General features: G+C 46.3%; 1 protein-coding gene across 1 annotated transcript; it reads left to right on the top strand.

The window, feature by feature from the left end:
- Positions 1-531: 531 nt before the first annotated feature.
- On the top strand, positions 532-27,379 carry LOC132872352 (uncharacterized). The gene is made up of 6 exons (XM_060907123.1): positions 532-658; positions 25,750-25,852; positions 25,947-26,074; positions 26,402-26,581; positions 26,859-27,073; positions 27,272-27,379. The coding sequence occupies exons 1-6, from the start codon at positions 532-534 to the stop codon at positions 27,377-27,379; spliced, it is 861 nt and encodes a 286-aa protein (XP_060763106.1).
- Positions 27,380-27,852: the final 473 nt, after the last annotated feature.

Here is a 27,852-nt window from a genome sequence, read left to right as displayed (position 1 = left end):
TAGATTTTCAGCATATTGTACTTCTCATTGTAAGGAACAGGACACAGGCCTACTTCATACTTATTACACCTGTATTTTGTCTGATGGTAGCCTTTGGGGCAGGTACAGTCAGAGCAAACAACACATACTGGCTGATCATCTGCACTGTATAGCCAGTGACCCTGTAAGTCTTACTAACATTTCTGTAAACTAATGTGCATAGTGATTTGTTTTAGCTATGAGCAAATTCATGAAATTAGTTAGACAAAGGCAAAAATATGGGGCCAAATAATAATTGGTCATCTCTAATCCCCTCTATATCCAACTGGCTCATGAAAGGCCTTTATCCATTATTGGTATTTTCCTCATCACTGTTAAAATACAATTGATGAGCTTATGCTTTTTTGTTTTCTTTGTCTTGCTTATCTATCTAGTATGGCAGGTTCACCCTCATACTGGACACTGAAGCGAAAATCCAAGGCACGCGTTAATCAGCAACTGGCGTCCATTCATTGTAGATTGGCTTCTAGCAGCATTGCTGAGGATGAAGAAATGTCAGAAGATGTCCCTGACATTCCTGTTGATGTTTGTGAATTGGAGGATGGCTTCTCTGACGAGGACATCTCTATGGAGATAGAGGAGATTGATTCTGATGGCAGTAGCTGGGACAGTGGAGACGGTGATTTAGAGGGAAGTCTTCCAGCTTGGGCAACAGAGGAGTATATTACACAAAGTGCACTAACTAAATTATTAAAAATTCTTAAACTCCATCATCCATCACTCCCAAGTGATGGAAGAACATTGTTAAGGACCTCGCAGTCAGAGTCATTAGTAGTCAGGGAGAAAGCCTGTGGGAATTATCACTATTTTGGCATCCTGAAATCAATTAAAACAATTTTAGAAGCATGCAAGCACAAATTGGTCAATGGTGCATGCATTGAATTGCAAGCTAATGTTGATGGGCTGCCAGTTTTTAAAAGTTCCTCCACTCAATTCTGGCCAATTCTGGGATACCTCAATGTGGCAGAGGGGGCGTGGTCAAGCGCCGGTCTGTGACAGGAGGGCGGAGCCAGGGAAGGTGAGTGGCAGAATCGCTACACCTGACGGTAGTTAACCTGTGTTTTGTGTGTTTTCCCAGTAACCGCTCCCTATTTAAGGAGGCAGAGGGAGAGCAGAGGGAGTGCTACCCGGGACCAGAACGCAGAGTGTGTGTGTGTGTGTGTGTGTGTGTGCTTACGCCACATTTAAACTAAAAAGTTGTTTAATAAATAGCCTTCTCTGCCTCTAAGCGTTGTCCTGCCGTCCTCTGTGCTCCACCCACACTTTGTAAGCACTACAGTGGTGCCGGAACCCGGGAAAAGGTGGAGCACCAACTTTGCAGCCCCATGGAATCCTCCCCATTCGCGGACTTGGTCCACACCCTCGCCATGGCTCAGCAGAGCCAGCACCAGGCACTCATCACGCTCCGAAAGGAGCAGGAGCGCCGCTTCGAAGCCCTGGTGCTGGCCCAGCAGGAAGATCGTGAGGCGTTCCGGCATCTCCTCGCGTCGGCGGGGTCCACCAGCGCCCCGGCCGCGGGCCTGTCTCCTCTCACCATGACCAAGATGGGCCCGCAGGATGACCCCGAGGCATTCATCACCTTGTTCGAGCAGGTCGCCGAAGCCTCGGGGTGGCCGATGGAGCAGCGCTGCGTGCCTCCTCCCCCTCCTGACGGGAGAGGCACAGCTGGCCGCACTACAGCTCCCCACCGACCGCCGGCTGGCCTACGCCGACCTTCGCCGGGCCGTCCTCCAGCGCGTGGGGCGCACGCCCGAACAACAGCGCCAGCGCTTCTGCGCGCTGCGGATGGAGGAAGTCGGCCGGCCGTTCGCATTCGGCCAGCAGCTCCGGGACACCTGCTGGCAGTGGCTGAGGGCCGATGATCGCGACGCTGAGGGAATCATCGATCAGGTGGTGCTGGAGCAATTCATCGCCCGCTTACCAGCCGGAACCGCGGACTGGGTCCAGTGCCACCGCCCGGCGTTGCTGGATCAGGCCGTAGGACTGGCAGAGGATCATTTGGCGGCTGTTCCGGTGGCAGGACGGCCGACGCCGCTGTCTCTTCTCTCCTCTTCTCTCTCTCTTCCTCCCCCCCCTTCTGTGTCCCGTCCTCGCCCCATTCCCCCACCACGGAGGCGGGGGCCGGCTCCACCCCAGCCGGCCCGCCACACCCGTGGTGCCCTCCTATTTCTCCCTTCTGTGTCTGTCTCTCCCCCCCCCTCAGGTGAGTGAGCCCCAGAACACAGCTGCAGAGGGAAGGCCTGGGCCGGTTTGCTGGCGCTGCGGGGAACCGGGCCACCTGCAGCAACAGTGCGCAGCTATGGAGGTGGGGGCGGTGGTGCGGATCCACGACGTGCCAGAAGCTGCCCTCGATCGGGCCAGAGCGTATCGCATACCAGTGAGTGTACAAGGGGCTACATATCAGGCATTGGTGGATTCTGGTTGCAATGAGACCTCGATCCACCAAAGCCTGGTGCAAGACGAGGCATTGGGGGGAGCACAGGGGGTGAAGGTGTTGTGTGTGCACGGGGATGTTCACAGATACCCTTTGGTGTCGGTCCACATATATTTCAGAGGGGAAAAATCTATAGTGAAGGCGGCGATTAATCCTCGCCTTACCCACTCTTTAATTTTGGGGACTGATTGGCCGGGATTTCAGGGTTTAATGACACGCCTAGTAAAGAGTGGGTCCTGCCGGTTGACAGGGGAAGGTCCCGGTGTCACTTTGGCTGGAGCTGCGGTCGCAGAGCCGTCTACGTCATCTCCGCGACAGAGTGAGGAGCTGCCGGCTCCTCCTCTTTCTGTTGGGGAATCCCTCGCGGATTTCCCACTAGAACAATCGCGAGACGAGACTCTGTGACACGCGTTTGACCAAGTGAGAGTAATCGATGGTCAAACGCTCCAGCCGAACGCCACCCCGTCCTTCCCCTATTTTTCCATTTTGAAGGATAGATTATACCGAGTGACGCAGGACACTCAGACAAAAGAGCGAGTCACCCAGTTATTAATTCCAAAGAGCCGCCGGGAATTGGTATTCCCGGCGGCTCACTTTAATCCCATGGCTGGACACCTCAGGCAGGATAAGACACTAGCCCGGATAATGGCCCGATTCTATTGGCCAGGGATTCGCGATGACGTCCGTAAGTGGTGTACGGCGTGCCGCGAATGCCAGTTAGTAAATCCAGCGGCAATTCCAAAAGCACCCTTGCGCCCCCTACCATTAATCGAGACCCCGTTCGAAAGAATTGGGATGGATCTCGTTGGGCCATTAGATCGGTCAACACGAGGGTACCGCTTTATATTGGTTCTGGTGGACTATGCAACGCGATATCCGGAAGCGGTGCCTCTTCGCAATATCTCAGCATGCAGTATTGCAGAGGCCCTCTTCCATGTCATCTCCCGGGTTGGAATCCTGAAAGAGATTCTGACTGACCAAGGCACCTCGTTTATGTCACGAACACTGAGCGAACTGTATGGGCTACTGGGTATTAAGCCGATCCGCACCAGCGTTTATCACCCACAGACGGATGGTTTAGTTGAACGGTTCAATCGCACCCTCAAAAATTTAATCAAAAAATTCGTAAGTGAGGACGTACGTAACTGGGATAAGTGGCTTGAACCCTTGTTATTTGCAGTGCGAGAGGTCCCCCAAGCCTCCACGGGGTTCTCCCCGTTTGAATTATTATATGGGCGTAAGCCGCACGGCATCTTAGATGTACTGCGGGAAAATTGGGAGGAGGGACAGAGCAAAAACGAAATTCAGTACGTTATGGACCTGCGCGCAAAACTCCACACGCTCACCCACCTAACTCAGGAGAATTTGCGGCAGGCCCAGGAACGGCAAGCCCACCTGTACAACAAGGGCACGCGCCTTAGAGAGTTCACTCTGGGAGATAAGGTACTCGTCCTGTTGCCCACGTCGAGCTCCAAATTAATCGCCAAGTGGTAAGGACCCTTTGAGGTCACACGGCGAGTCGGGGACGTCGACTATGAGGTAAGGCAAACTGACAGGGAGGGGGCACTACAGATCTACCACCTCAATCTGCTGAAACTCTGGAACGAGGAGGTCCCTGTGGCATTGGTGTCGGTAGTTCCGGAGAAGGCGGAGCTGGGGCCGGAGGTTCAAAAAGGGACATTGGCATCACGTACCTCTCCGGTCCCCTGTGGAGACCACCTCTCCCCGACCCAACTCACGGAGGTCGCCCAGTTGCAGGCCGAGTTTTCGGATGTGTTCTCGCCCCTGCCCGGTCGCACTAACCTCATAGAGCACCACATAGAGACGCCCCCAGGGCTGGTAGTGCGTAGCCGCCCTTATAGGCTACCCGAACACAAAAAAAAGGTGGTTCGGGAAGAACTTCAGGCCATGCTTGAAATGGGCATCGTTGAGGAGTCCCACAGTGACTGGAGCAGCCCGGTGGTCTTGGTTCCCAAGGCCGACGGCTCGGTCCGGTTCTGTGTGGACTATAGAAAAGTCAACGCTGTGTCTAAATTCCATGCATACCCAATGCCTCGTATTGATGAGCTGCTCGATCGACTAGGCACGGCTCGCTTTTACTTGACACTGGATTTGACGAAGGGTTATTGGCAGATCCCCTTGACTCCATTATCCCGGGAGAAAACGGCCTTTTCCACACCGTTTGGCTTACACCAGTTCGTCACACTTCCGTTTGGGCTGTTTGGGGCGCCTGCTACGTTTCAGCGGCTGATGGACAGGGTCCTTCGGCCCCACGCCACCTATGCGGCCGCTTATCTAGACGATATTATCATTTATAGTAATGATTGGCAGCGGCATCTGCAACACCTGAGGGCTGTCCTTAGGTCGCTGAGGCGGGCGGGTCTCACTGCCAACCCAAAGAAGTGTGCGATTGGGTGGGTGGAAGTATGGTATCTGGGCTTCCACTTGGGCAACGGGCAGGTGCGTCCCCAAATTAATAAGACAGCAGCGATTGTGGCCTGCCCGAGGCCCAAGACCAAAAAGGGGGTGAGACAGTTCCTGGGGCTGGCTGGCTACTATTGTAGGTTTATACCTAATTATTCGGACGTTACCAGCCCGCTGACTGACCTCACTAAAAAGGCGGCGCCAGATCCGGTCCAGTGGATGGAGCAGTGCCAGCGGGCTTTCTCTGAGGTAAAGGCTGCACTGTGTGGGGGGCCACTTTTACACTCCCCTGACTTCTCTCTCCCTTTTATGTTACAGATGGATGCGTCGGACAGAGGGCTGGGGGCCGTTTTGTCCCAGCAGGTGGAGGGGGAGGATCGCCCCGTCCTATACATCAGTCGGAAGCTGTCAGTGCGTGAGGGGTGCTACAGCACGATTGAAAAGGGATGCCTGGCGATCAAGTGGGCAGTCCTCGCCCTCCGTTACTACCTGCTGGGGCGCCCTTTCACCCTCTGTTCGGACCACGCGCCCCTCCAGTGGCTCCACCGCATGTAGGATGCCAACACGCGGATCACCCGTTGGTATCTGGCACTCCAACCCTTCAACTTCAAGGTGGTCCACAGGCCGGGGGCGCAGATGGTTGTGGCGGACTTCCTCTCCCGTCAAGGGGGGGGTGTCGGCTGCAGGCCGGACGGGTGCCCGGCCTGAATCGGGCGGTGGGGGTATGTGGCAGCGGGGGCGTGGTCAAGCGCCAGTCTGTGACAGGAGGGTGGAGCCAGGGAAGGTGAGTGGAAGAATCGCTACACCTGACGGTAGTTAACCTGTGTTTTGTGTGTTTTCCCAGTAACCGCTCCCTATTTAAGGAGGCAGAGGGAGAGCAGAGGGAGCACTACCCGGGACCAGAATGCAGAGAGTGTGTGTGTGTGTGTGCGTGTGCTTACGCCGCATTTAAACTGAAAAGTTGTTTAATAAATAGCCTTCTCTGCCTCTAAGCGTTGTCCTGCCGTCCTCTGTGCTCCACCCACACTTTGTAAGCGCTACACTCAAGAACACACCTCATAAGGACCCTTTTGTAATTGCACTTTTCTGTGGCAGTCAGAAGCCATTACTCAATGAATATCTTGAGGAAGAAGTTCTGGAATTGGAGAGGGGATTTACATTCCAAGGAGTCAGCATGACTCTCCATCTCTCTTCCATGATATGTGATGCTCCAGCTCGAGCTTTTCTTAAGTGTATCAAAGGCCACACAGGCTACTCAGGTTGTGAGAAATGTACTCAGGAGGGGGAGTATACTAGCAACCGGATGACATTCCCCAAAACGGATGCACCTCTGCGGACAGACCAGGGAATCAAAGATATGGTTGATGATGGTCATCATTTTGGAACTTCACCTCTTGCAGTCACTTCTCTGGGCATGGTTAGTGGTTTCCCCCTGGATTACATGCATCTGGTCTGTCTGGGTGTAATGAGGCGTCTGCTGTACCTGTGGCTCAGGGGTCCACTGGCTTGCAGACTCTCAGGGGCCCAAGTTAACGTTCTGTCTGAGAAACTTGTTAAGGTCAGGGCAAGTGTGCCAGTGGAGTTTGGAAGGAAGCTGAAGTCCTTGAAAGAAGTAGACCAATGGAAAGAGTCTGAATTTCGCCAGTTCCTGTTTTATAGAGATCTTGCATGTGATGTCACAGCCGATCCAGATTGTAACAGACGCCATCTTGTAGGTCAAATGCCATATTTCCGCCTTCTACTTCTACTTCTGGTTCTAGTTCTGCTTCTACTTCTACCTTTTCTTCTGAAAAACCCTACTATATTTTTATATTTTTTATATATTTTATATTTTTCTTTTTCTCTCCTCCTGTGTAAAGTCCACAAGCGGAGGCCATCTGATCTGCTTTAATATCAACAGATCTTCATTTAAGGTACGTGAATCTTTTCATCATGGCACACCTTCAGCCTGTTCAGTGTGCTGAGTGCAGGATGTTTAGTCATTCTTCCTCTGTCACTAGCGATAGCTCTATTAGCTTTACTTGTGATAAGTGCAGGTTAGTTAGCTCTCTGACGGAGAAGATTTCAGTGCTAGAAGCGCGTGTCCAGGCTTTAGAGCAGGTTAGTGAGTGTGAGAACAGTGTAGTTTCTGTTAGGGAAAGTCTGGACGCCCTAGGTGGAGTTAGCAATCCCCCAACTCCGGCATTAGAGCCCTTACAGTGGGGCGAATGGGTGACGGCTCGGCGGCATAAGCGTAGAGCCAAAGCTACCGCTGAGGCTCGCCCACAGGAGCACCACTCCTCTCCGCGTCACGTGTCGAACAGGTTTGCTCTCCTTAGTGATGCACCCACTGAGAAACCTGAAAGAGCTCTGGTTATAGGGGACTCTATCATACGGCACGTGAAATTAGCTCAGCCTTTAGGGGCACCAGCAGCTTTAGTCAGGTGTATACCGGGAGCCAGGGCGCCGGACATAGCAGGTAATCTTAGGGTCCTAGGCAAGCACAGGTTCTCAAAGATAGTTATCCATTCAGGAGCTAATGATATACGCCTTCGTCAGTCTGAGGTTACTAAGAGTAACTTTGTAGAGGTGTTTAAATTAGCGAAGGCGATGTCCGATGCTGTAGTATGCTCTGGCCCCATCCCAATGCGGCGTGGCGATGTAGCTTACAGCAGGTTATGGTCGCTGAACTGCTGGCTGTCCAGGTGGTGCTCTGAAAACAGTGTGGGCTTTATAGATAATTGGGCTAATTTTGAGGGCACTGCTGGCCTGTTAGGGCGGGACGGTATCCATCCCACTCGGGAAGGTGCTGCTCTCATTTCCTGCAGCATAGGTCATAGTCTCAGAACAGGCCTAGTTAATTTCTGACAATCCAGAGCCAAGGCCAGGGAGCAGACAAACAGGCTAAACCCACTGTCTGCTAGCTGCACAGAGTCGTCACTCAGGGCCCACTACATCGAGACTGTGTCTGTTCCCCGAGCTCAACAAAAAGGTAGAAATTTTCAGAGAGTTTGTTCCAGTAACCTAATCAATATAAAATTAGATCAGACTGACTGTACAGCTGCTGCCAGCACCTTTGATCTAAAGGTGGGGCTATTAAATATTAGATCTCTTACATCTAAAGCGCTAATGGTTAATGAACTCATTACTGATCAGGAGTTTAATGTACTGTGTTTAACAGAAACATGGATTAAGCCAAATGAATATATAGCATTAAATGAAGCGAGTCCTCCTGGATACAGTTATATACACCAGCCTCGTCTAACTGGCAGAGGAGGAGGCGTCGCGGTTATTTATAACAATTATCTAGGTGTAACACACAAACCTGGTTATAAATTTAATACATTTGAAGTTCTTCATACTCATATAATGTATGTAGCCTCGAAAAATAAGTCTACCCAGTTAATTCCATTGCTTATTATTTACAGGCCCCCGGGGCCATATTCTGAGTTTCTTTCTGAATTTGCAGATTTTATCTCAGATTTGGTTATTTCCTTAGACAAAGCTTTAGTTGTCGGAGATTTTAATATTCACTTCGATAACCCAGAAGACCCTTTAAAAACAGCGTTTGTGTCCATCTTAGATTCAGTCGGGATTAAGCAGAATGTCATTGGACCGACCCATAATGGTGGTCACACCCTTGATCTAATACTAACATTCAGATTAAACGTAGACAATATAGTCATACTTCCACAGTCTGAAGTTATCTCAGATCATTGTCTCATCTCATTCAAAATATGTCTGAGTAATAATATATGCACCTCACCACGCTACTGTATTAAACGTACTTTCACGTCAACTACTGCACAGAGCTTTATAAATGATCTCCCAGAGCTGTCAACTTTGATTGGGTCACTGTCAGCCCCTGCAGAACTTGATCAGGCAACTGAATGCTTAGAGTCAACATTCCGCCATACTTTAGATAATGTAGCTCCTCTAAAAAGGAAAATGGTCAGAGACAAAAAATTAGCACCCTGGTATAATGATGACACTCGCACATTAAAACAGACCACTCGAAAATTGGAACGTAAATGGCGTCAAACAAAATTGGTAGTTTTCAAATTAGCTTGGAAGGAGAGCTTCCTGAAGTATAGAAAAGCTCTTAGTGCTGCGAGATCAACATATTTCTCCTCCCTAATAGAAGATAACAAAAATAATCCTAGATTCCTATTTAATACTGTAGCAAAATTAACCAGGAATAAGTCCACTATCAACACATGCACACCTGCGGTATGTAGTAGCAACGACTTCATGAATTTTTTTAATGACAAAATTGAGAATATCCGACAAAAAATTCAAACTACTAATTTAAGGTTAGACAATGAAAGTGACCTTGTAGTTAACAATATAACTGTATCAGATCATCAGTTAGAATGTTTTACTCCCCTAAAAGAAACTGAATTACTTTCATTAATCTCTACATCAAAAGCCTCAACTTGCGTACTAGATCCCTTACCGACACATCTATTCAAACAGATAATGCCTGGAGTAATTGAACCGCTTCTAAAAATAATAAATTCTTCTCTTATGATTGGCTATGTACCCAAATCCTTTAAACTAGCATTCTATTCTTATTCTTTTAAGTTCGTTTCTTAAGACACGTATTTTTAAGTATGTTACCTCGCTTGTTGACAGTTTCGGCGAACACTTCCGCCTTCTTCAAAACAGTCACCAGATGTCGAGTGGTGACGTGCCTTATCAGCTGATGTTACTCTATGGAGGCGTGAACGTCCCGCCCAATTTGACAGGTAGTCCACGCCTCCTGCTGTCAGGTCGCTGCCCCAGGACTGCGCTCCAGGTGTGTGACAGCGCGTACGCTCCCTCATCCCGGTTCATGGTCCTCTGCGCCCGCTTACGTATCTCCACTGCCTCTAAAATCCAACGCTGATATCTATTCTCTTCAGCGCGAATGACTCTGGCCTCTTCCCAATTCATAATATGATTTTTTCGTTTGCAGTGGTCTGAAATGGCTGATTTTAAGTTTTCTTGGTGTGCTTTTTCTTTTTCGGATCTTGTGAGTCTTTTTGTTGTTTCTTTTTCACATTCTAATTGGTGTTCTTTCCTGCGAGTGTGGAAGCATCTGCCCGTTTCACCAATATAGACTTTATTGCATGAACGGCAAGGGATTTCATATATGATATTGCATTTATTGTCCAGTTGTATTTTATCTTTGGGGTGAACTAGCAGCTGTCGGAGGTTCTTGTATGGTTTGACCGGGGTGTTGATGTGGTATTTCCTCATGGATCGTTGGATGCGTTCTGTAACTCCTTTTATGTATGGTAATGTGACAAAGCCCCGGTTTGTTTTTTCTGTGTTTTTTCTTGTTTGTTTGTTTCTTTCCTTTTTTTGTGTCTGTGATTTTCCTTTTCGAATTGCCCACGGTGGATATTGGCAGTTTTTTAATGCCTGTTGGATGTGTTGTTCCTCCTCCTGTCTGTCTTTCTCCTCCGTGATGTTCTCTGTTCGGTCGTATAGTGTTCTGATTACTGACATTTTGTGTGCGATGGGATGTTCAGATGTCCAGAGAAGATATTGGTCGGTATGTGTAGGTTTTCTGTATGTTGTAATTCTGATGTTTCCTTCTTCTGTGTGGTGTATTTTTAGGTCCAGAAATGCTATTGTCTTGTCCGTTTCCTCTTCGTGTGTGAATTTGATGTTGCCTGTCTTGTCTATGGAGTTTAGATGATCCGTGAGTTGTTGTGTGTGGCCTGTTTTGGTTATTTCAAGAATGTCATCAACATATCTTTTCCAGAAGATAGGTTTGCAGTCATCCGGTGCTGTTTCTATGGCTCGGGTTTCCAGATCCTCCATAAAAAAGTTGCATAGAGTGGCAGATAGCGGGTCCCCCATTGCAAATCCCTCTTTTTGTCTATAGATTGTACCTCTGTATTGGAAATATGTGGACGTGGAAATGAAATGTAATAGTTTTGTTATGTCCTGTGCTGTAAGTTTTGTACGTTTTTTCAGGGTTCTGTCTGCTTTTAACCGGTTTTCTACTATGTTAAGAGTGTTTGTGACCGGTGTTTTTGTAAAGAGGGCTATGACGTCATGTGATACAAAGATTTCATCCTTTTTTATCTTGATTTCCTTTAGTTCTTTCGCCAGTTGTTTTGAGTTTTTGCAGTGGTATTCCGTGAGTCCGAGGAGTGGTTTAATTATGTCTGCCAGTGTCTTGGAAAGGTTGTAGGTAACTGATCCTACACTGTCTACTATGGGTCTTAGTGGTGCTCCGGGTTTATGAATTTTCGGTGTGCCGTATATCCGGGGGGTGATGTCTGCTGTGGGGATGAGGTGGTTGTATGTTTGTTTATCAATTTTGTTGTCATCCATTAACGGTTTGAGTAATAGTTTTAATCTTTTTTTCTTTTCCTCCGTCGGGTCTTTTTTGAGTATTTCATATGTGTTTGGGTCCGTGAGCATTTCATTCATTTGTTTTTCATATTGATTAGTGTCCATGATAACCGTGGTCTTCCCTTTATCAGCCGGTAGTATTGTTATTTTCTTGTTCTTTGCGAGTGTTCTGATGGCTTCCATTTCCTGTTTAGTTGTGTTTCTGGGTGGCGGTTTAGCTGAGGTGAGGATGCCTGCTATTTTGTTCCTTAATGCGGCCTTCTGTCCTTGGTCCTGTAACATGTTGCATGCTAGTTCCGTAGCCAGTATGAATTCTTCATTTGGGATTTTATTTGGTGTGATGGCATAGTTTAGTCCCCATGAGAGTATAGTGCGTTCTGCTGTTGTTAGTGTGTGTAAACACTTCTTCTGTTTTGAAGAAGGCGGAAGTGTTCGCCGAAACTGTCAACAAGCGAGGTAACATACTTAAAAATACGTGTCTTAAGAAACGAACTTAAAAGAATAGTTATAATTATCAGACATAATGAATTTTCACTACATATTAAAAATAAGTTATGGAGAAGATTGTGCCAAAGAGGTACGCTGCCTGGAAAAACTAAAGAAAAAACTGGCGCGACAAAGAAACCATCTCCGCTTCAATCTCCGCTGCCGGGACGAAGGCGTCATTCCAGCAAGCCTCTACATAAAAAATCCAATACCAACAAAAAACGCGGAAAGGACCATCGAAAGAGCGCGAATGACTCTGGTAAGAGAAAGAATTAGATGCACGACAAACAAAATCAACAATTTAAATACAGAAATAACACAAAGAACACAAGATTTCAAACTCCGGTTCAAACTCAGCAGTGACATGGAAAAAAGTATGGAAGAACATCTAAATGCAATACAAGAACAAGAATTCTCAAAAACAAAAACACGCCATATTAAAAAACTAAATAGGCTTATCAAAAAGAAACAAAATAAATGCAAGGACAAACAAATAAATGAAAAATGGACATGCAACCTGTCTAAACACACACTAACAACAGCAGAACGCACTATACTCTCATGGGGACTAAACTATGCCATCACACCAAATAAAATCCCAAATGAAGAATTCATACTGGCTACGGAACTAGCATGCAACATGTTACAGGACCAAGGACAGAAGGCCGCATTAAGGAACGAAATAGCAGGCATCCTCACCTCAGCTAAACCGCCACCCAGAAACACAACTAAACAGGAAATGGAAGCCATCAGAACACTCGCAAAGAACAAGAAAATAACAATACTACCGGCTGATAAAGGGAGGACCACGGTTATCATGGACACTAATCAATATGAAAAACAAATGAATGAAATGCTCACGGACCCAAACACATATGAAATACTCAAAAAAGACCCGACGGAGGAAAAGAAAAAAAGATTAAAACTATTACTCAAACCGTTAATGGATGACAACAAAATTGATAAACAAACATACAACCACCTCATCCCCACAGCAGACATCACCCCCCGGATATACGGCACACCGAAAATTCATAAACCCGGAGCACCACTAAGACCCATAGTAGACAGTGTAGGATCAGTTACCTACAACCTTTCCAAGACACTGGCAGACATAATTAAACCACTCCTCGGACTCATGGAATACCACTGCAAAAACTCAAAACAACTGGCGAAAGAACTAAAGGAAATCAAGATAAAAAAGGATGAAATCTTTGTATCACATGACGTCATAGCCCTCTTTACAAAAACACCGGTCACAAACACTCTTAACATAGTAGAAAACCGGTTAAAAGCAGACAGAACCCTGAAAAAACGTACAAAACTTACAGCACAGGACATAACAAAACTATTACATTTCATTTCCACGTCCACATATTTCCAATACAGAGGTACAATCTATAGACAAAAAGAGGGATTTGCAATGGGGGACCCGCTATCTGCCACTCTATGCAACTTTTTTATGGAGGATCTGGAAACCCGAGCCATAGAAACAGCACCGGATGACTGCAAACCTATCTTCTGGAAAAGATATGTTGATGACATTCTTGAAATAACCAAAACAGGCCACACACAACAACTCACGGATCATCTAAACTCCATAGACAAGACAGGCAACATCAAATTCACACACGAAGAGGAAACGGACAAGACAATAGCATTTCTGGACCTAAAAATACACCACACAGAAGAAGGAAACATCAGAATTACAACATACAGAAAACCTACACATACCGACCAATATCTTCTCTGGACATCTGAACATCCCATCGCACACAAAATGTCAGTAATCAGAACACTATACGACCGAACAGAGAACATCACGGAGGAGAAAGACAGACAGGAGGAGGAACAACACATCCAACAGGCATTAAAAAACTGCCAATATCCACCGTGGGCAATTCGAAAAGGAAAATCACAGACACAAAAAAAGGAAAGAAACAAACAAACAAGAAAAAACACAGAAAAAACAAACCGGGGCTTTGTCACATTACCATACATAAAAGGAGTTACAGAACGCATCCAACGATCCATGAGGAAATACCACATCAACACCCCGGTCAAACCATACAAGAACCTCCGACAGCTGCTAGTTCACCCCAAAGATAAAATACAACTGGACAATAAATGCAATATCATATATGAAATCCCTTGCCGTTCATGCAATAAAGTCTATATTGGTGAAACGGGCAGATGCTTCCACACTCGCAGGAAAGAACACCAATTAGAATGTGAAAAAGAAACAACAAAAAGACTCACAAGATCCGAAAAAGAAAAAGCACACCAAGAAAACTTAAAATCAGCCATTTCAGACCACTGCAAACGAAAAAATCATATTATGAATTGGGAAGAGGCCAGAGTCATTCGTGCTGAAGAGAATAGATATCAGCGTTGGATTTTAGAGGCAGTGGAGATACGTAAGCGGGTGCAGAGGACCATGAACCGGGATGAGGGAGCGTACGCGCTGTCACACACCTGGAGCGCAGTCCTGGGGCAGCGACCTGACAGCAGGAGGCGTGGACTACCTGTCAAATTGGGCGGGACGTTCACGCCTCCATAGAGTAACATCAGCTGATAAGGCACGTCACCACTCGACATCTGGTGACTGTTTTGAAGAAGGCGGAAGTGTTCGCCGAAACTGTCAACAAGCGAGGTAACATACTTAAAAATACGTGTCTTAAGAAACGAACTTAAAAGAATAGTTATAATTATCAGACATAATGAATTTTCACTACATATTTAAACTAGCAGTTATCAAACCCCTGATTAAAAAACCTGACCTTGATCCCTGTCAGCTGTCCAATTATCAGCCAATATCAAACCTCCCCTTTATCTCCAAGGTCCTTGAAAAAGCTGTGGCACAGCAGTTATGCTCATATTTACATAGGAATAACATCCATGAAATGTATCAGTCAGGATTTAGACCTCATCATAGCACAGAGACAGCACTGGTTAAAGTAGTAAACGACCTACTGTTGGCGTCTGATCAGGGCTGTGTCTCGCTACTTGTGTTGCTTGACCTTAGTGCAGCATTTGATACCATTGATCATTCCATTCTTCTGGATAGACTAGAAAATGTTGTGGGAGTTAAGGGAATGGCCCTCTCCTGGCTCAGGTCTTATCTAACTGATCGTTATCAGTATGTTGATATAAATGGTGATATTTCTAGACGTACCGAGGTAAAGTTTGGTGTTCCACAAGGTTCTGTCTTGGGTCCACTGCTTTTTTCTCTATATATGTTACCTCTGGGCGATATTATTCGTAAACATTGTATTAGTTTCCACTGTTATGCTGATGACACACAGTTGTATGTCTCTGCAAAACCTGATGAGAGACACCAGCTTAATAAAATTGAGGAATGTGTTAAGGACATTAGACACTGGATGCTTATAAATTTCCTTCTGCTTAACTCTGACAAGACTGAAGTACTTGTGCTAGGACCACATACAGCTAGAAGTAAGTTTTCTGATTACACAGTAACTCTGGATGGCCTTTCTGTTTCTTCACGTCCAGCAGTAAAAGACCTCGGAGTGATTATTGACCCCAGTCTTTCATTCGAAACTCACATTGATAACATCACCCGGATAGCTTTCTTTCATCTCAGAAATATTGCAAAGATAAGAAATTTAATGTCATTGCATGATGCAGAAAAACTAGTCCATGCTTTCATTACCTCCAGGTTGGATTATTGTAATGCCTTACTGTCTGGATGTTCCAATAAGTGCATAAACAAGCTCCAGTTAGTTCAAAATGCCGCAGCAAGAGTCCTTACTAGAACTAGAAAATATGACCACATCACGCCTGTCTTATCCACACTGCATTGGCTCCCAATCAAATTTCGTATTGATTATAAAATACTACTATTGACCTTTAAAGCACTAAATGGTCTCGCACCACAGTACCTGAGTGAACTTCTGCTCCTCTATGACCCGCCACGCCTACTTAGATCAAAAGGTGCAGGCTATCTGCTGGTACCTCGTATAGTGAAGGCTACATCAGGGGGCAAAGCCTTTTCTTACAAAGCCCCACTGTTATGGAACAGCCTTCCAAGTAATGTTCGGGAATCAGACACAGTCTCAGCATTAAAGTCTAGGCTGAAAACATATCTGTTTAGTCAAGCCTTTTGTTAATGGTGTTTATGAGGTAAAGGAGTAGATCTGGAGGGTCCTCAGACATAGAGTGTTTTGGTAAACTGGGATGTATGGATGCTGTCAGTCCCCACTCGCTTGCTCACTCGAGTTTGTTGATGGTGTAGTGGCTGGCTGCTTTATGTCCCGGGGCTCCCTCATGCCTGTGTTACCTTCTGGCTCTCTCCTTTTAGTTATGCTGTCATAGTTAGTTGCCGGAGTCCCTGCTTGTACTCGGTGCAATATGTATACTGTTCCTACTTATTCAGGTGACATTGGGCATACCTAACCACCTGTGTTTTCTTTCTCTCCCCCCCCACCCCAAATCTGTCCCTCTGAGTTACATGGAGTCAACAGGAAATCTTTTGGTGGAGACAGTGGGGACCTCGACTGGCTATCGTAGCCTGCAGGGAATCGGCCGTCAGACATTCTGTCGCATGTCCCAGACCCGGTGAAATGTAACTGAATTGTCTTGGCCAGGCCTAAGGGTCCCATCTGTATCTCATCATTGCTGAGGAGTGTGCTCCCATCACCCAATCAAGCATCCAGCCAGAGCAGGTCATGATATTTTTTACCATATTAACATGCCATTGTGTGTTATGCCTGATGTAAAGACTCTCGTCTCTGCGAGCCTACCACACAGATTTAATACTTGTCATTTTTAGGGCATATCTAACAACGTGTTTTCTTTCTCTCTCTCTCTTCCCCCCCCCCCCCCCCCCCCCCCCCCCCATCTGTCCCTCTGAGTTACATGTTGATCCTGGGATTGAGATGCTGGCCTCTTCTGCCCCTCGGACCTGCTTGATCCATCCTGGTGCCCTGTGTCTGGTCGGAGTTTTATCGCCCCACTCCTGTGAAGGACGGCCCCATGAGGACAGTTGAGGGTTATACCTGTTAAAACTGCTAATATTATAGTCAGGCTGTCTGTTGTTGCCCAAATGAGGATGGGTTCCCTTTTGAGTCTGGTTCCTCTCGAGGTTTCTTCCTCATGTCGTCTGAGGGAGTTTTTCCTTGCCACCGTCGCCACAGGCTTGCTCATTGGGGATAGATTAGGGATAAAATTAGCTCATGTTTTAAGTCGTTCAAATTCTGTAAAGCTGCTTTGCCACAATGTTTATTGTTAAAAGCGCTGTACAAATAAACTTGATTTGATTTGATTTGATTTGACTATATACAATTCTACTACAACGGCTGCGGCTACAAGCTCTCCCTACCTGTGCACGTTTTTTTATGTTTTTTTGTGTGTATTTTTGCGTGTTGTTCGTCTGTACCGGACTTCAATATCCACTACAACCGTATGGACTTACTGGACATTGGTTTCCAGCAGAAAATGACGGTTTGTAGCGATTTCCATCACATGCACAACATTCCAGACGAGATAGCGAGGCCAGCGGGGTCTCCGTGGATTGTTATCGGGTCTGGCAGGCGGAGGCGGTGTCGGGAGAAGAAGCAAAAGCGAGGCTGCAGAGCCGGCCTGTTGACTAAGCTCAGAAAACAGCCACTCAAATGTCCACTGCCAAGCCTCTATCTCTCCAACGCCAGATCCATGGTAAACAAGACGGACGATTTGGAATTACAGCTGGAATTACCTTATTCTATTCTATAATCAGCTGGTCAGTGCTATACTAGATACTACTGATATATCTAGTATCAGTACTAGTAATACTTAAGTGACTTACCCGTCCAATGAGGATTGTTATTTTCTTGTTTCCAAGATGCCACATCTGAGGGTGGCTGACAAATCCTGAATTTCTGTAAAGATAACTGTCCAGAGATTTATAAGCACGCAGTGCTTCACCACTGAACAGCGAGGGAAAGTTAATGAGGTAATTATACATGTCTGGGTATTCCACAGGGGCGATTCTAGCATCTGATCTTTGGGGGTGCTTAGCCCCCAGAGCTGACAGAGGCACCTGGCTTGAACGACAGTGTTTCCACGTTTATTCCACATTTAGACTAGACTTAACTAGACAAGAAGACTAGACTAGACAAGACTAGACTTATGCAATGTTTTAACAGAAGCTGACCCAATAAACTATGATATCTACACATTTACCACTGACACAAATTTTTACGTTATATTTTTAACTAAACAAGACAGTCCGTACCTTCACATCTTGCTATGCCAGTAATACTGAGGTGCTACTTCGAGTTTCTCATCGGCGTGGAATCCAGTTAAAAAAAACTCCATGTCGTAGCAAGCACTCGCGCGGACAGGCAACCCAATCAGAGGGGACACAAGGAGGAGAGGTATTTTACTGCTCATAGAACTATCACGTAACAGATGAATTCAAGAACACACACACGCCCGCGCACACAATCATTGTGCAGTGCGCAAGGGCACTTATTTCTGAAAATTACGTCCAAAAGCAGTGTTTTTGAAGGTGCTGAGCTAGGGGGTGCTGAGCTCGTTTTTGGGGGTGCTTGAGCACCCCCAAAAATAGGCTAAACACGCCCCTGGTATTCCACCTCTGGCAGTTCAATATCCACTGACACGGTCATGAAAACTACGTCCGGTAAGCGATAAGGGTCACTAATCTGTAGGTCGTTTATTTTAGACATATATCTAGTTATCTGTTCATTAGAAAAATGAGCCATGTAGTCCATCGGTTGAAATTTATCCATTTTGTAAATGAGTGCAGCAGTATTCAGCGGTGTTTTTTACCGACAAGATGGCAGCTGTGTACTTTCCGGTCACGTGACTGCAAGATCTCTATACTGGTCCTGTTCTTCTGAAGGACTTTTTGCATATGTCTGTGTATCAACATTTCCTGTTGCTGTTTCTTGGAATGCTCATACTGTCTAGCGAGGAACTGTTGGATACCTACAGAGAGTATGCAAATTATGCTTTGTTGCTTTTCGTCCAGCATTTCAGGGAGTTGTATGGGGAGATGTACCTGTCATACAATGTGCATAACCTTATACACCTTGCACAAGATGCAGAAGTTCATGGTACTCTGGACTCCTTCAGTGCATTCAAATTCGAAAATTTCATGCAATACCTGAAGCGACTAGTGAGAAAGCCTGAGCTTCCCTGCTCACAAGTTGTGATGAGGCTGTCTGAGAGAGGACCTCTTCGACCACAGAAAGTGACACATTTAGGTGTTAAGAGAGAGAACACAGACGGACCTGTGCCAGCCTCTTTTAGCTGTGCACAGCAGTACTTACAATACAGAACTGAACACTTTACATTAAAATTGGACCAAGCCAACAGTTATATCTACATTCAAGGAAAGGTTGCAAAGATTAGGAATATAATTGTTGAGAATAAAGAGGTATATCTGGTCTACTCAAACTTTGCCCAGCAGGAGTCCTTCTTTCAATACCCCACATCTTCCTCCACATTTGGCATATATGTTGTACATGGACTGATGGATACAACACACTACTGCCGAGTTGAACTGGTTCAAAGGAAGGTTTTCCTGATGCCTCATCGCAGACAATTTGTTGCTTTTCCACTCTTACATACTAACTGACCTATTGGCTGCTTGTTTCTGCTGTATCTGTGTCAATGGCCATTAAAGTTTGAGGCCTGTGTGTGTGTGTGTGTGTGTGTGTGTGTGTGTGTGTGTGCACTGTATGTTTCAATGGCCATTTAAGTTAGAGGCCTGTGTGTGTGTGCACTGTGTGCGTGTCAATGGCCGTTTAAGTTAGAGGCCTGTGTGTTTACTGTCTCTGTGTCCATGGCCGTTTAAGTTAGAGGCCTGTGTGTGCATGTACTGTCTGTGTCAGTGGCCGTTCAAGTTCAAGGCCTGTGTGTGTGTGTGCACTGTATATGTGAGTGGCCATTTAAGTTAGAGGTCTGTGTGAGTGTGTACACTATGTATGTGTCCATGGCCATTTAGGTTAGAGGATTGTGTGTCTGTGTGTACTGTTTGTCAGTAATTCCACGAAACAGTGTAGCATGAGACGGCCTGCAGTGTAATAACCCTCACAGTAAAAAGAAACAATAGGCAAATATATGCCATCTAAGAATTAGCAAAGTATGATGCAACATGTATACACACTAGCGATATGTCTGTGAATGGACTACCACCATTTTACTGTCCTGTTTCCTAGTAGGTGCAGCATGTACTTGATTGTTGTGTTTGAGGACGACAACCAAACCGGCCTGGTGGCCAAGGAATGGTTTTCAGGTGGCCTGGCATGGTGGCCGCCATATAAGGACCAATTTCAGATCCTAAGAGCAGTTTAGAACAGGGTCATGCCAGACCCAGCAAAAGGGGTGGAGGCAGTTCCGCGCTCGTGTACTGTATGAATCAGGTAATAAGTCAAGTCAAGTCAAGTCAACTTTGTCAAATATGCTATACATGCTCGACATACAGCACAGATGAAATATCAGTCCTCTCTGACCCATGGTGCAAACTGGCAATGCAATAAATAAAAATGGAATAATTGAAAAAAAACAAACAATATAAACAATATAAACACTCTAGATAGGAACTAGACATAGACTAAACACTCAAACAATATAAACAGTATAAATAAACAGTATAAACACTAGATAAGAACAAGACAGACTAAACACTCAAACAGACAATATAAAAACAGTATAAACACTCTAGATATGAACTAGACTAAACACTCATATATACACACACACACACACACATAAATTGGTACAAATAACCAAACAGTCAAGGGCACTTGAGGTATAGCAGGTAAACATGAAATAAGCAGAATAAACAAACTAGCAGCTGTTAAGGTGAGGTAGTGCGGAATAGTGCAAATGAGTGAGGTAAAGTGAGATGTGTGGTCCCTGAGTTCAGTGTGTTAATGAACGATGAGATGTACAGTGGGGCAAAAAAGTATTTAGTCAGCCACCAATTGTGCAAGTTCTCCCACTTAAAAAGATGAGAGAGGCCTGTAATTTTCATCATAGGTACACTTCAACTATGAGAGACAGAATGGGGGGAAAGAATCCAGGAAATCACATTGTAGGATTTTTAATGAATTAATTGGTAAATTCCTCGGTAAAATAAGTATTTGGTCACCTACAAACAAGCAAGATTTCTGGCTCTCACAGACCTGTAACAACAACTTTAAGAGGCTCCTCTGTCCTCCACTCATTGCTTATATTAATGGCACCTGTTTGAACTCATTATCAGTATAAAAGACACCTGTCCACAACCTCAAACAGTCACACTCCAAACTCCACTATGGCCAAGACCAAAGAGCTGTCAAAGGACACCAGAAACAAAATTGTAGACCTGCAGCAGGTTGGGAAGACTGAATCTGCAATAGGTAAGCAGCTTGGTGTGAAGAAATCAACTGTAGGAGCAATTATTAGAAAATGGAAGACATACAAGACCACTGATAATCTCCCTCAATCTGGGGCTCCACACAAGATCTCACCCCATGGGGTCAAAATGATCACAAGAATGGTGAGCAAAAATCCTAGAACCACACGGGGGGACCTAGTGAATGACCTGCAGAGAGCTGGGACCAAAGTAACAAAGGCTACCATCAGTAACGCACTACGCCGCCAGGGACTCAAATCCTGCAGTGCCAGACGTGTCCCCCTGCTTAAGCCAGTACTGGTGCATGTCCAGGCCCGTCTGAAGTTTGCTACAGAGCATTTGGATGATCCAGAAGAGGATTGGGAGAATGTCATATGGTCAGATGAAACCAAAATAGAACTTTTTGGTAAAAACTCAACTTGTCGTGTTTGGAGGAGAAAGAATGCTGAGTTGCATCCAAAGAACACCATACCTACTGTGAAGCATGGGGGTGGAAACATCATGCTTTGGGGCTGTTTTTCTGCAAAGGGACCAGGACGACTGATCCGTGTAAAGGAAAGAATGAATGGGGCCATGTATCATGAGATTTTGAGTGAAAACCTCCTTCCATCAGCAAGGGCATTGAAGATGAAACATGTCTGAGTCTTTCAGCATGACAATGATCCCAAACACACCGCCCGGGCAACGAAGGAGTGACTTCGTGAGAAGCATTTCACGGTCCTGGAGTGGCCTAGCCAGTCTCCAGATCTCAACCCCATAGAAAATCTTTGGAGGGAGTTGAAAGTCCATGTTGCCCAGCGACCACCCCAAAACATCACTGTTCTAGAGGAGATCTGCATGGAGGAATGGGCCAAAATACGAGTAACAGTGTGTGAAAACCTCGTGAAGACTTACAGAAAACATTTGACCTCTGTCATTGCCAACAAATGGTATATAACAAAGTATTGAGATGAACTTTTGTTATTGACCAAATACTTATTTTCCACCATAATTTGCAAATAAATTCTTTAAAAATCAGACAATGTGATTTTCTGGATTTTTTTTTTCTCATTTTGTCTCTCATAGTTGAGGTATACCTATGATGAAAATTACAGGCCTCTCTCATCTTTTTAAGTGGGAGAACTTGCACAACTGGTGACTGACTAAATACTTTTTTGCCCCACTGTATGTATGTGTGTATGTGTTGGGGGGGAAACTGTGAGGATGACATGTCAGATGCTGAAGGGGGTTGTGCGAGCAGAATCTGTGGCAGGGGGCAGAGGGGGAGGAGGGGCAGAACAGGGAGGGAGTTGAGCCTCCTGACCACCTGGTGAAAGAAACTGTTCTTGAGCCTGCTGGTTTTGGCCCGGAGACTCCACAGTCTCCTCCCCGACGGCAGCAGGCTGAAGAGGCTGTGAGATGGGTGGGTGGGGCCACCTGTGATCCTGATGGCTTTGCGGGTGAGGCGGGAGTTATATATATCCATAAGAGAAGGGAGAGGGACACCAATGATCCTCTCAGCTGCTCTCACGATGCGCTGTAGAGTCTTGCAGCAGGACACGGTGCAGGCACTGTACCACACGGTGATGCAGCTGGTCAGGATGTTCTTGATGGTGCCTCTGTAGAATGTGTGTATGATGGGGGCCGGGACTCTTGCTCTCCTCACTTTGCAGAGGAAGTACAGATGCTGTTGGGCTTTTTTGACCAGTGATGTGGTGTTGTTGTTCCAGGACAGGTCTTCAGAGATGTACACACCCAGAAACTTGGTGCTGCTCACCCTCTCCACTGCAGCACCGTCGATAGTTAGTGGAGCATGCTGGGTGTGCTCTCTCCTGAAGTCCACAACAATCTCCTTCATCTTCTCCATGTTCAGACGGAGATTGTTGTCCTTGCACCACATGGCCAAGCGGCTCACCTCACTCCTGTAGATTGTCTCATCGCCATTGTTGATGAGACCCACCACAGTCGTGTCATTCGCAAACTTAATGAAGAGATTTGAGCTGGATGTTGGTGTGCAGTAGTGGGTCAGCAAAGTGAAGAGGAGGGGGCTTAGCACATATCCTTGGGGGGCCCCCGTGTTTAGTGTGATGGTGCTGGAGGAGTTGCTGCCGACCCGTACAGACTGTGGTCTTCCCGTCAGGAAGTCCAGCAGCCAGTTGCACAGGGAGGTGTTGAGTCCCAGCTGGTCCAGGTTGTGAATGAGCTGCTGAGGAATGATTGTGTTGAATGCTGAGCTAAAGTCTATGAACAGCATTCTGACATATGAGTCTTTTGTCTCCAGGTGGGTGAGGGCTGAGTGGAGGGCAGTGGAGATGGCGTCATCGGTCGAACGGTTGGACTGATATGCAAACTGGAAAGGATCCAGGGCAGGGGGGAGGGCAGACTTGATATGCCTCATGACTAGCCGCTCGAAGCACTTCATGAGGATGGGAGTGAGTGCGACAGCGCAGTAGTCATTGAAGCAGGAGGGAGACGGCTTCTTCGGGACTGGGATGATGGTAGTGGTTTTGAGGCACATGGGGACAACAGCCTGGCTCAACGAGATGTTGAAGATGTCTGTAAAGACATCTGTGAGCTCCTCAGCACAGTCTCTCAGGACACGACCAGGAATGTTATCAGGACCCGGGGCTTTCCGTGCATTTGTCATCCTGAGAGCTCTCCTCACGCTGTCTGGGGACAGTGTCAACACCTGGTCGCCGGGAGGTGGTGGGGTCTTCTGTGCCGTGGTGCTGTTGTCTGCCTCAAAGTGAGCGAAGAAGTCGTTCAACTGATTCAGCAGAGATGTGGAGTTGTCACAGGTCTGTGGCGAGGGCTTGTAGTCTGTGATGGTCTGAATCCCCCGCCACAGGTTCCTGGTGTCTCTGCTGTCGTTGAAATGGTCAGCAATGTGCCTGGAATACTGTCTCTTGGCCACCCTGATGCCTCGTGACAGGTTGGCCCTAGCTGTCCTCAGGCCTACCTCGTCCCCAGCTCTGAAGGCGGTGTTCCGAGCCCACAGGAGCCTATAGACTTCCCCTGTCAGCCATGGCTTCTGATTGGCTCGAATGGAGACAGTTCTGATGACCGTAACCTCGTCCGTGCACTTCCTCATGTAGGCAGTGACGGTCTCCATGTATTCCTGGAGATCTGTGGTGTTGTTGTAGGTGGCCACCTGTCTAAACATGTTCCAGTCAGTGGTGGAAAAACAGTCCTGGAGTGCCTCTGAGGACCCCTCTGGCCACACACGTATCTGCTTTTTAGCTGGTTTGATGACTTTAACCAGCGGCCTGTATGCTGGCATTAGCATAACAGTGGAGTGATCTGAGGCCCCAAGGTGAGGAAGGGGTAGGGCTTTGTAGGCATCTTTATGCATGGTGTAAACATTGTCCAGAGTATTGTTTCCACGTGTAGGAAAGTTGATATGTCCATAGAGTTTTGGAAACACGCTTTTGGGGTTTGCATGGTTGAAATCCCCAGCCAGGATGAGGAAAGCATCTGGGTGGGCTGTCTGCTGCTCACTGATCTGCTGATAGAGTTCACTCAGTGCTTCACTCCTGTTGTTATTGGAGCCGGGAGGGATGTATAATGCTACCAGCAATATGGCTGTAAATTCCCTCGGCAGATAGAATGGCCGGCACTTCATCTCATCTCATTATCTCTAGCCGCTTTATCCTTCTACAGGGTCGCAGGCAAGCTGGAGCCTATCCCAGCTGACTATGGGCGAAAGGCGGGGTACACCCTGGACAAGTCGCCAGGTCATCACAGGTGGCCGGCAATTAATAATCATAAACTCCACCAGAGGTGAGCAGTGTTTGCAGATCACAACAGCATCACGGCACCAGGCATCACTGATGTAAACACAGAGTCCTCCGCCACGAGTCTTCCCCCCCTCGACTAGTGCTCTGTCTGACCGGTAGCATATTAGCCGGGCTAGCTGAATGGCACAGTCCGGGACACTGTCGTTAAGCCATGTTTCCACAAACACAAGGACACAACACTCACTCACAGACTTAAAAGATGAGTGGAGCAGGCGGACATAATCCAGCTTGTTGTCCAGCGAGCGTACGTTGGCCAGAATGATGGAAGGGATAGCCGGACGGTGAGGGCTAGCCACTAGCCTAGCTCGGACACCTCCGCGTTTGCCTCTCTTCTGCTTCCGCATGTTCCGCCTGTGGCGCTTCCACTGCGGGCTGGATGCAGGAGTGGGGGTCGGTGGTTGAGCAGGCCTCCGGAGCAAACCGTAGCCGCATAGCGCTTCCGCGTCCGCTGGATTTATATCCGTGAATAAAGTTCTGTGGATGTCGAGCAGAAACTCACAGGAGTATGTGCGCCTTGAGACTAATGGACGCGACAAAGATGAACAGATACACACTGTTTTAAAACACAAAAAACACAAAAACACCATTCTGTCGGGACAGAGAGGAGCCACTGCGTGTGTGCGCACCGCCATCTTGGATCATAACAGTAAAGCATCCAAAAGACTGTTACATCTCAATGCTAAAACACAACCACATAAAGATCAATTTTTATAGATATCCAAATATCTGTAAACAGCACCTCAGTGGAATTGTGTATCTAGTCATTGTAAAAAGCCTTTTTGTCAGAGGTGATGCTTGAGAAGATGATAGCAGAGACAGTAATTTTGTTAAATGCTAGGGTTTTTTTTTTTTTGCTCTGGTATTATAGGCTTATAATGATATGTTGTTCACAGACTCCATTCAAACTATCCAGTCCAAGTGGGACAAAGCATGCATCACGTCAGACTTAAATACAGATGTTGAAATGCAGGAGAATCCAGTTAGAGAATGTAAAAGGTGAGCCCATTTCTTTTATTTAAATTAAATTAGATATTGTCTGTATATCAAATACTTGTATGTGAAGAAAGTGCTAATTTTTGTAAATGTATAGACCAAGACGGCTCAGAGAGTCATCATCATCACTATCTGAGGAGGAGGATGATCCTGAACACCTAAGAAGACCTCCCCCTTTACCTTTGAAAATTGCAAGACCAAGAGAAGAGCCAACTTACACTGAACGTAAGTATCTTTCATAGATTCCAAGCATTAGGCTGTCCTTAGAAATAGACCTCTACAGTGGCCTCATCAAAACGTGATTGAAATCCTGCAACTGGTTCCATCCCAAAAAATCCTATAGAAAGCCACGCTGTGGTGACCACAAGCCAGCTTCCAATGCAACTTCATTTGTTGTTTCATAAACTTGTTAGACCATTTTGACAGCCGATCAAAAGATGGGATTCAAAAACCTCTTCGTCAAGCTTCTGTGCAGACAAACTATAAAACCTAACTATAAAACTTTAACATTACCATGTTCATTAACATTTGCCACCCCTTCACATCCCCAAGTCTCAACAGTAACTTGCCTCAGTGATATGGAGGCTGAAGGACCACTGCACCACACTGATCAACAGCAAACCTGCCTGACTGAAATTCCTCGGCGTCCCCAAACCTGCCTGACTGAAATCCCCTGGCGTCCCCAAACCCGCCTTCCTCAAACCCACCAGCTGATTCCAGCTACCTGTACTGGTAAGTTTTGAGAACAAATCTGTTTTAATATTGTTGTTAAAGGTCACAGAGTGCTGTATGATTGAAGTCAAAGTCCCATTTTTGTCATTGTGACACAGCTCACAGCGCACACAACGAAATTGCAAACATTTTGCCATTTCATGCATGATGCATAAATGCAATCACTAACCCACAGGGGCATAGAAAATATTTTCTTTCTTCCCTGTCAGTGTTACTTTACCCTGGAATGCCACTTTAAAGGTATATTGCACTTTTGTATTTTGCACTTCCCCATCAGCTGTCGAAAGATTGATTTTGGAGCAGCAAGGGGAGCTGCACCTCAAGGTTGATCACATCATGGCCCTTCTTCAACAACTTTTGCAAAACCGTGATGTAGAGAGGGGTGAAGAACAACGGCGAGAATACGACCAGAAAATTCCCTTAACCTCAGCACAGGACCTTGACGATTTCGATGAGCTGCTAGACAGTGACTCAAATTTTAAGAAATACATGGTATGAGAATACTCGCAGTTAGTTCTCGCCGTTGTTCTTCACCCCTCTCTACATCACGGTTTTGCAAAAGTTGTCATTGCATAAAGAAAGAGTATAGAGTAGTGATATGCAGGATTTTTAACAACCGTGTGTATACACTGTCTGTGTCAATGGCCGTTTAAGTTAGAGGCCTGTGTGTGTGTGTCCTGTCTGTGTCAGTGGCAGTTAGAGGCCTGCGTGTGCACATTGTCTACATTCATGGTGGTTTTAGTTAGAGGCCTGTGTGTGTGTCTGTACATCGTCTACGTCCATGGCCGTTTTAGTTAGAGGGGTGTGTGTGTGTGCGCGCGCTTCCTGTCTGTGTCAGTGGCCGTTTATAGTAAGTTAGAGGCCTGTGTGTGTACACTGTCTATGTGCTCATCGCCATTCCCAGATAGCAGAGGGTCGTTGATTCGACGTGGAATCATCGGCATGTTCTTCGACCTATACGCCGTCGAATCACCGTCGATCACCGACGTTGATTCAACACCGCTTTGCTCATACGAGTTTCCGTTGAAACGACGTTGAAAAGTGGATGGTGCCTGACAGAGAATAGACCCCCTTTCACCCTTTATTCAACTACGTATTTCGGTCGATTTATAGTTGAATTTTCGGCGATGATTCATCCAACTTTACTTCCTGTTTTATGTACAACAGGAAGGCTACAAATTAAGCAAAACAGGCTAAATTAAACTAGCTAACAATAAAGCATCGGGGCTCTTGCCTAGGATGAACACACACATGCATACTTCAACCATGAA

The sequence above is a fragment of the Neoarius graeffei genome, chromosome 24, assembly GCF_027579695.1.
Source record: "Neoarius graeffei isolate fNeoGra1 chromosome 24, fNeoGra1.pri, whole genome shotgun sequence".
Taxonomy (NCBI): Eukaryota; Metazoa; Chordata; class Actinopteri; order Siluriformes; family Ariidae; genus Neoarius; species Neoarius graeffei.
The sequence above is the reverse complement of the archived record's forward strand: the minus strand, read 5'-3'. Positions and strand labels throughout refer to the sequence as shown.

Coding starts and splice junctions, on each gene's coding strand:
- LOC132872352 (XM_060907123.1), top strand. CDS start 532: ATGTCAGAAGATGTCCCTGACATTCCTGTTGATGTTTGTGAATTGGAG. Junction 25,853..25,946: donor CCAGTTAGAGAATGTAAAAG/GTGAGCCCATTT, acceptor GTAAATGTATAG/ACCAAGACGGCTCAGAGAGT. Junction 26,075..26,401: donor AGAGCCAACTTACACTGAAC/GTAAGTATCTTT, acceptor CACATCCCCAAG/TCTCAACAGTAACTTGCCTC.